At 25.6% G+C, this 10,440-nt stretch overlaps 1 protein-coding gene across 1 annotated transcript; it reads left to right on the forward strand.

Annotated features, from left to right (window-relative positions):
- The first annotated feature begins 3,961 nt into the window (after positions 1–3,961).
- On the forward strand, positions 3,962–6,946 carry LOC130802360 (zinc finger protein CONSTANS-LIKE 5). Its single transcript, XM_057666333.1, has 4 exons — positions 3,962–4,394; positions 5,303–5,473; positions 6,329–6,502; positions 6,776–6,946. Exons 1-4 carry the CDS (start codon positions 3,984–3,986, stop codon positions 6,884–6,886), a joined length of 867 nt encoding a protein of 288 aa, XP_057522316.1. The 5' UTR covers positions 3,962–3,983; the 3' UTR covers positions 6,887–6,946.
- Positions 6,947–10,440: the final 3,494 nt, after the last annotated feature.

Raw genomic sequence — 10,440 nt, forward strand, 5'->3', positions numbered from 1 at the left:
AGATATCACGTGTTTGGTATTGAAGCTCAATTACAAAACAACAAGATAGGTGATTGTGGTGGTACTTCAAGTAATGTTATGGGGCTTAAATCCTACATATTGTCTGTTGAGAGAAAAGTGATGAGGTTATAAGAAAAAATGATGAGGTTAAGAGAAAAAATGATGAGATTATTTCCCAATTACAAAAAAGAAATAATGAGGTTACTTCCTAACTTTTGAAATAATATGAAGAAGTTGAAGAACTAAGAGCTCAAAATCAAAAAATTCTCAGTCAGCTTGCATTAGTCTTAGATCAATTACAACAAAATCAAAAGACAAGTAAGAATCATTATTATTTTTATCATCCCTCGAATCTTTTTCATATATTACTTTTTAGTGCTTATGGTAGAAGTGTAGTTTCTAATTTTTTTATGTTATGTGCAATTTTGCTTGCAGTTGGATGAAGTAGATATGATAATGACTTATATAAAGTTTTTTATATTCATGGGGAGTTTGGTAATTAAGGTAATCCCATATTTGAAAATAATTGTTGGCCTTAAATCACAAACGGGGAGTATGAATTTTGGCTAATGTTTGTGCATTTTGTTTGATTTGTTGCAGATTTTTGCAGCTGATGTTCATATTATGACCAACAAATCATCTTTTGCGAAGGTCTTGACACTAGAGTGGAAATTGCAACATAATGAAAACAATTCTGCAGGCCTTCAACTTTTGACAAACTTTTAACTTTTCAATTTTGCTCTCTTAAACATCGATGAATATATATGTGTATGTGAATATTGATCAAATTAGGCACCTATGTTGCTTGGACTTTTTTGACCAAGCTACAAAAACTTAAGGTCAAAGCTACATCAACGAATGTATGTGTGTATATGAATATCAAATGCTAATACTTTTTTAGATATGATTGATTTGATATGATATTCGTTAGTAATTATGTATGTTTGATGAATTTAATATAGTCAACGCATGTAAATGTCTAAAGCATATATCTAGATATCAAGGGCTTTAAAGGGTTTATTTTCATTTAGACGTATAAAAGCGTCTAAAATATTCAGCATTTCCACACAATAAAGCGTCAAAAATATTCAACATTTTCCACGCTTCAAAGCGTCTAAAAACGTGAAATCGTAGTATGGATTTAAGGCGGGTAATCTTTTTTCCCACAGTAAAAGCGTCAGAAAACAGATATAACATCCACTGTAAAAAGCGTCGAAAATTTGTAATTACAGTTTTTTTTTTACGTTTCGTCAAGCGTCGAAAATATATTTTTTGACGATTAAAACCGTCGAAAAAACCATAGTTTTTCCGTCAAAAAGCTCCGTGTTTTTTAGTAGTGATTGAAGCAAATTACGTTTTACCTTCATAATCCGCAAATATTATAATTCGTAATTACTTGATTGCATCAACATTATTTAAGTATATATATATATATATATATATATATATATATATATATATATATATATATATATATATATATATATATATATATATATATATATATATATATATATATATATATATATATATATATATATAATACGATTAAAATGTTACATCGTCTTTAAGTATCTAATTGTAGTGAACTATTTTAAAAATTAAAAAACTGTGATTTCCGATCATAATACATTTTTTTTGGTTTGATCAGATCTAAAAAATAAAATAACTGAGACCAAATCGGAACCATAATTTTGTTGAAAAAACCCAAACCAAACTAAACCATTTAAATTGTAAACCAAAGTAAATACTAAAATTACAATTTGATTTGCGGTTTAGACTAAATTCTGTTCAGTTCTTAATTCTTATCGTAATAATTTTTATTTTTGTCCATTTTAACTTTGTAATATTTAAGTTTTCTCAATTCTTATTTATATATTTTTTCTCATTTTTAATCTTTACATAATTTAATAATCGTTATTGTTTTTAATAATTATGTCATTAATAGATATTGCAATATTGAGAAGTACTTTTTCCGTCCCATTGAAATTGTATTATTTTTAATTTTGCTCAGACCCACTTGATTCGCATTATTTTTATTTTTATACAATGGCCCGTCATTTTCTTTTAATCTCATCCATACACTTTAACTCTATTTAAATTTTATATATACGATTTATTCGCTCTTTTTATTTATTATTATTTTTTAAAAACTTACCCACCTCCTATTCGATGCAATTCAAAGAGGACAGATGAGTACGAGTTATTGTTACCTGAATCTTTTGATTGGGTCCAACCAAATAAAATAAGGTGCGACAAGCCGCCCCATATATTCGCGGGGGCCAGTTTTGTACTTCTTATTTTAAGGAATACAACTATATTAACGTAATAATTATGATAACGTAATTTTAAACACTGCACTTTTGGATAAAACAATCACATTATATCTTTTAAAAAAATAGATTTTCATTGTGCGATCAATTTGTCATAAATTAGTTGATCTAAAACAATTAGTTATACGTTTTAATTTATCAACACTACTACACTAGCATCAAATTTTGTAAAATTTTTCAATCTTTTTAGTTGATGGTGTAATGACGTACGATTAGAAATTATATAATATTTTTAATATGAAATTTATTAATTTCTGATTTTGTTATTTGTTTAGATAATAATTAAGACTTTTACATTATTGAAATTTCCCATTAAATTATGGAAAAACTGCCGTGAATTATACAAATTTTCGCTAATTATCCTAAACTAATACAAACTTTTGATTAACTATGAATAATACCAACTTAGAGGAGTGTTTTCCATAAATAATATCAACTTTTGTTTAGCCATTGATTTAACTTTGTTATTTGTCAAATAACCTGCTATAAAAAAATAATATTATTTTAGATAAACATCTTCTAAATTGATATTATTCACGATTAATAATAGGTTGGTATTATTGGGAGGAAAACATCAAAAATTTGTATTATTGCATTGAAAATAATTTTTCCTTAATTTAGTGGGAAACTTGATTACTCTTTTAATTGGATATTAAATTTTATATATATCAATATTGATAATATTGCATTTCATGTGATATATTTTAATTGGTTATTAAATTTTTTGCACCTTATGATGCCACTTTTATGTGTAACTATTTTATAATATAATGATGTAATTCTCTTTTCAGTTTAACTATTTATTTATGTCATTAAATAATAAACAATTGACTTGAGGTTTGGAAATTGAATTCCTATTTGGTACCCAAAGTTAATTACTTTACTTTCTTGTCACTTTTTGTTGTTTATTACTATATATTTTAATTTCCTTTATCAAAAATGTGTTAAGTGTCCCTAAATCTACGCTATTTATCTCATAAAGGGGTGAATCAACGAAATTTAATTACAAAACGGAATTAAAACCAACTTATATATAAGATAAGGCTTTCAACTCAATTAAAAATTTATATTGATATTTAAGTTTATATATAAATAAATAACACTAAAATAAAACCTCTTTATATTATCAAACCTAAAAACTAATAAGATGTCCCATTTTAAAAAGTAAATGGGAAAAACAAGGTAGAAAATGGGTTTAAAGTCCACCAACATGAAAGAAACCAAAGTGCATCATCAAAAAGAAAAAAGTTATTCCCTTATAGTATACTATTTGGTATAGATTATAGGCACACTATAGCTACTAGCTACTACTAGGACCGTCTCGTTTATTTTTGAGTCTCGTTGAAGCACTAGTAAATCATATTACTTAGTAAAAAATATAAATTATTTTTAAATTTAATTCAAGTTAATATAAACCTTGTACATAAAAATATATTTTTTAGACTTTATAATATTTTAGGCTCTGAACGATAGCCTGCTTTACCCTTGCAAATCGAGGGCCATGGCTCTACTACTAGTCCCATAATTACATACATAGGCAATGCAACTTGCCCATGTATGAAGTGTATATTGCTAACTATATATATAAACAACTTCCAAAATGCTTTACATGCACATCCAAATCAATATTCAATACTACACATATCTTTAATGGCTTCAACACTTCCATCAACCATTTATTCAAACAACACATACTATTCCAATGAAACCCTAATCCCACCACAAGAAATAATCACTCAATCAAATAATAAAAATCATACACATTATAGTCTTGCAATGTGGCTAGGTCAAGAAGATTATTTTTTACCATTTTCAAATAGTTTTGAAAATTTTGACAATTTATTTGTCTCGGATAATACCAATAATCATAATATTGATCGTTCATCAAATTCTAATTCCATAGCGGATGTGCCAAGCTTTGGATTAATAGGATTGGATTACTATAATTCATCATCTTGTTTTACTTATGATGATCAATTTGAGACCAATAATGTTTGTAGTAAGATGCAAAATCATGTCTTATGTACTAACAATTTTGTGGCCTCTCCTCATGAGTGTCGGGTATGTATGTACTAACAATTTTTAAGGGTTATTTTTAAATTACTTTTTAAATTAGTACAAAGATTCAATAACTCTAAATTATTTATAGAATAATCAATAGTGGTACCTTTGATGTCACTTAACTTTTTAATTTTAATTAGTTTTGTTTTTTTTTAATAAAAATTAAAGATTATCTACTTAAAAAAATATTTTGATTATAATTAATGGACTTAATATTATGATATTTCTAATGTTATTGGGTGACTTTATTTGTACTTTAACTTAGTGGGTGTTTTTTCTTAGCTTTTTAGACTATCTTTGGCTTTTGACTTGTTGATTAGTCAAACAGTTAAAAATAGTACTCCCTCCTATTCAACTTATGTGTCCCATTTTCTTTAATGGTCAAGTCACCTTAATTGTCCAATTTCTATTTTTAGTATGGGTTTTTGACTTTTATGCCCTTAATAACTTTATTATATTTTCAATTATACCCTCTATTACCCATACTAATTTTCCTTCATTACTTTTCTTTCCTACCCTTAGGGTCCCACTTTTGACTCTCCTTAAAATCCGTAAAAAGTCAAATGGGACTAAAGGTAAATAGGAAGGAGTATTTGATAAATGATTTTAAACAAAAAAAAAAAAAAACTTTAGTTAGCTTTTTTTGTTGATTTTGCTTGTTAGTCTACTTTTTCTCTAATAAACATCCAACAATTAATATCTGTATTTACCAATCATCTCTATAATCAACTGATTTTTTCAGCTAGCTTAAAAGCTAATAAAAACAGCCAAAATTTTTACCTGGTTAAACAAGCGAACAACTAATTGTCAAACACCCTTTAAGTGATATTCGAGACGTTAATTGTACGTATTAATAATTATATTCTTATATATAAAAATTAATAAGTTGTTATTGGTGGGTTGGGCAGGGACATGAAGGGCACACGTCTCAAGTTCAAGTGTGTGGATCAGAACAGAGTAGTGAGAGTAGCATAAGTATCATCAATAAAGTGGGAAGATACTCTGTGGAAGAAAGAAAGCATAGGATTCGTCGTTATCTCAACAAGAGAAATCAAAGAAACTTTCGCAAAACTATTAAGGTATATAATTATGATATTATATATACTTTTATCACATTTTTTCATCAGGATCAGCACACGTCTTTCTTATTTGAATTTTTGTCATATTGTCTTTCAATACTGACATGTCTATAAACCGATTCAATATAAATTTAAACTAATAGTTGAAATTTACTAATATGTTATATACTTTATTTGTTAGAGTATATAACATGTCTTGTGGCTTCAACCATCAGCTTAAATTTTTTGTTGAGTTAATTCTTTGACATTGTATTAGAAATTATCGTGACAAGATGTCCTGCACGGATTCAAATCTTAACTAACCTTCTTTTAAAGTGAAATATTTAACGTCAGTTATGAAGAGTATATGTTGCATCTATAGGTACTTCTACCTTAAAGGGCTTTCGTGTGAAGGAGCGTGCTAAAATAATATTTAATTGCTGGGTTTTGGAAATTTAGCTTAAACTTGGATATTATAACTTTTTTCGACTATTTTCCCACTAAAAGTTAGTTGAGAATTTCCGATTGACGAAATTTAGTAGGTAAACATCGGAACACCGACCAATTTCCTACTACATAAAATAGTCGGAATTCTACCTATAACTAAAAGTTAGTTGGAATTCCGTTTCAAGTGATTTACCTACCAACTCTACACCGACTAACCAAAATAGTCGAATTCAGTCGGTATAGAGCCATACCGAATGATTTCCGGTTGGCGATTGTTCTGGTTAGTCGGTGGGGACGCATTTTTTTGTAGTGTATATAACATATCATGTGGCCCTAACAATAAAGCTTAAGTGTTTAATTGAGTTAGTTCCTCAACCGATCATTCTAAACGTTTTACTAATTATGTATATACTATCTTCCTTTCAATAGTATGCATGTCGTAAAACATTAGCTGATAGAAGGGTTCGAATTCGAGGTCGATTCGCTAAAAACCAAGAACATGAACAAGAACAACAAGAAGAAGATCAATCATACACAAATTTTGACAATCCCACAACTCAGGAAGATACCCATTTATTACCATTTGATAATGCTTTTAATAAGGTAACCATTTCATTTGCATAGCTTAATTAGTTATATTTATAGTTAGGGTTTATCTAACTTATACACCAAGTGAAATATTTAATTTTTTTTCTTTTACAACAAATTATCTTGAATAAAACATAATAATAATCTTATATAATCTTAGTAACTTTATTACGAAAATGGAAATTAAGATTGTTAAATCTATAGATCTGGTGCATATGTTAGAAAAATAGGTATAGTTAATTAGTTAAAGTATGTAATTAATTAATTAGAATGGACGTATATATGTAGGCATGCATGCAGCATGAAGATATAGAATGTGGTGAAGAATGGGTGGAAGAAGCAATGTCAAGCTTACTATACATGCCTTACATCTCAAGTAATTGGGAATGCCATGCATAATATATTAATATATATGATCATATAATTAGTAGATCATATTAGTAATATCTAATGTAATGATGCTCCAAATTTAAGTAATTAAAAAGAAAAAAATATAATATGATTTAATTAATTTGATTTAATTTAGCAATTAGCATAATTTATTCTTATTATTTATTATGTAAAATTATGAAGTTTTCTATAAAATAAAATTTAAAATCGACAGATAATAAAAAAAAAAAAAAACTACATTATTTTAAGACGAAGATTGATGGATGGATATGGAGATGCTATTGATCTCCACTAGTTAAGCTAGATGATTGTAATGGATCTTATGATTGTACGTTAACAATCTATTCAACTTTTCTAGATGCTTCATTTTTTGTTGGTTTCTTTGATTGCATATGTACTTTTGCTTATATTTCCTTTAGCTATTAAAAGTAGCCTCTAAGAATTGATGTACTTGTACTAGAGAACCGGGTTTTGTCTCTAAGTACCACTTTTAAATCATGTTTTGAATTCGATTATTATATAATTAAATAGAATTTTTTGATCAACAATTTATGAATTATTTAAATAAAAATTAATTATATATATATATATATATATATATATATATATATATATATATATATATATATATATATATATATATATATATATATATATATATATATATAAAAGTAAGGTTTATATGACTCATTAATCATATTGAAACTATAAATTAATTGATTTTAAAAACTTTAAAAATATTAATAAGACTCAAATTACTATTATATATATATATATATATATATATATATATATATATATATATATATATATATATATATATATATATATATATATATATAATCATTAAAATATGCACTAAACGATATAAATAATAAATAATTACATAAAAGTAATAGAATATTTCAACACATTAAAAATAATGTAAAAAATAATTTAAATGTTAAATGTCTTTGTAAAACCTTAAAATGAGTTTTCTTGCCAAGAGAACATATGTTTTTACTATAATAATTAACATATAACATAGTTTATTTATCTATGTATTATAAACTTGTAAAACATTGGTGATAGAATTATCATTGTAAATTTATTTCACCGACACTTTATCCTAATCATTTATTTAAATAACTAATATGTAATCTATTTAATTTGTATAGTTTTTTGAATATAGCCGTGTAAGTAATATATAGGATTATCTATAAAAAGTATTTCAAAATTATATTCTTTTCTTAATTTATTACAAATTTTTAAACAAAATAAATTTTTACATGAATAATTAATATGTTATCTAATACAGAAATAGTTTTAAAATCTTATATTACTAAAAGATACTACATATCTTAATTGATTGTATATGATAATATATTAGTAAATAAGATACATGAATAGTATTAAAATCTTGTATATCTAATCAATTAAACAAATATAATCAGGAATATTAAATGATATGTTAAAAAATATTTGTTTAAATAGAATATGAAAAGAGTGAGAAAATTTTTATCATAAAATCGACATGTATCCTGATTATTTATTCATTAGTATATTGTCTAGAAGATAGATAGATAGATGTATAAATTCTCATCATTTTTCTCAACCTACTATATAATAAAAAAGCATATGTACTGAGCTCGAAGTTGACGTTGAACATTGTGTCGATGTCTGATTACATAATATATATTTAATACATGAATTTATTTTTTTAGATTGTTTGATTACTTGTTTTTAGACCTAAATTTTATTTACAATTTATGTTTTATTATAACATTGGACAAGCCAACCAATAAATATATTATTAAATCTCTGAAAAAGTATCAATATGTTTTAGTGAATATCAATTACTCACAAAACCATTTCTATATGGCCATTTCTAATTCTAAAGTAACAATTTTTATAAAGAGACATACGATATATCAATAAATATAATTACATGGTTTACACAATACGAATATAATAACAATTAAATGTTTAATTTATATCCTTTCAAAAAAATGTTTAATTCATAGAAATAATGAAATTTAATCATGCACTTCGCAATAAATATTAGAATAACCTATCTTAGGAAAATTGTGTTAGTAGAAACTAAGAAACTACCCAAATTGCATTTTAAGAACTTTATGAGCTACTCTTCTACTCTTGTAAGACGCCCTCAAAATAAAGAGTCTATGTTAATAGTTATATTAGCCAGATTATTGAGCCCATAAATAAAGATTGTCTCACCGTAAGACCATCTTCTCGCACAAAAATTTAGAAATATTAAGTTTTAAAGATTTAACGTATCTTGAATAAATTTTTTAAAAAAAATAAACAAAATAATAAATTACATAAATAGAAAGATCCTATGGACATATAATATAACATCCATATTAAATCAAGATTACACTCATAATATCCGAAACTCGGTCTGATTTTGCTCCACTAATAAGTAGAAATATTACAAAATTGGATAAAATTTAGTGGTGAAAATAGTAGAAATTTTCAATTACAGTTCTAATAGACCAAGTCTTCAAGTTATAGAATTTTTGCTATTAAAAACTACTAGAGGTTTAGTAATGAACTCTGACTTTTTACAAATATTAATCCAAAACTCTTAACCAAGTTAAAAAAAAATGTGCCCAAAACTCTTCTACATCGATTATCATGTAACACCATGACCAAACATTCACCAAACCTCAAGTCAAACTCTTTCAATAATATAAAACATTTAACTTTTTGCTATATGTTGTGCGGCATAAGAGTGTCTTGTTTAGTACTTTAAATTTTCCAAATATAGTTGAAAAATCTTATATGACCTTGATCCATACTATTTTAGCATGCATCAATCATTAACAGCTTGTTTGGTTAGTGATACTAAATGGTGGTAATGAGAATAATTTATAGTCTAAAACTTCATTAAAAGTTTTATGTCATTCCCGTGGTAATAAAATTTTGATCACAAAAAGGTTTATTTATTTACAAATTTTCATTATCACCTAATACCACTCTCACAATGGTAATTTATTAGAATGAATTTTATGAAGAAAATAAGATGATTTAAGTTGGACAGACATGACCATCAAAGAAGCCAAAGGATTTTTCAATCAAAATTACATTAGTTTTCATTCCCATTACCACCGTTTAATACTACCTACCAAACTGATCGTAAAGGTATGTATTAAAATAGTAATTATGTTTATAAGTATATATAATTAAGTATGTTGAAAAATACTTGCTATAAGTTGCCACACACTAAAATAATATGGGATATAAGTTTACCAAGACCAACTTTACATCAAATATGCCTAAACTCTAGTCCACCAACCTTCTAAAGATGCAAATTTTACGTAAAATCGTAGAATTATAGAATTATAGATAATAATTTATTTTAGTAACGATGCTCGTAAGTTTGGAACTTCTTTAATCCTGGAAGGTAAGACCTAGAGACACTTGAGGACTATTTATTTTATTACGTAAATTATAGTTAGAGCTTTTTAAGCAAAACGTGTGTGTGTGTATATATATATATATATATATATATATATATATATATATATATATATATATATATATATATATATATATATATA

This window comes from Amaranthus tricolor, chromosome 16, assembly GCF_026212465.1.
Source record: "Amaranthus tricolor cultivar Red isolate AtriRed21 chromosome 16, ASM2621246v1, whole genome shotgun sequence".
Taxonomy (NCBI): Eukaryota; Viridiplantae; Streptophyta; class Magnoliopsida; order Caryophyllales; family Amaranthaceae; genus Amaranthus; species Amaranthus tricolor.

Coding starts and splice junctions, on each gene's coding strand:
- LOC130802360 (XM_057666333.1), top strand. CDS start 3,984: ATGGCTTCAACACTTCCATCAACCATTTATTCAAACAACACATACTAT. Junction 4,395..5,302: donor CCTCTCCTCATGAGTGTCGG/GTATGTATGTAC, acceptor TGGGTTGGGCAG/GGACATGAAGGGCACACGTC. Junction 5,474..6,328: donor ACTTTCGCAAAACTATTAAG/GTATATAATTAT, acceptor TCCTTTCAATAG/TATGCATGTCGTAAAACATT.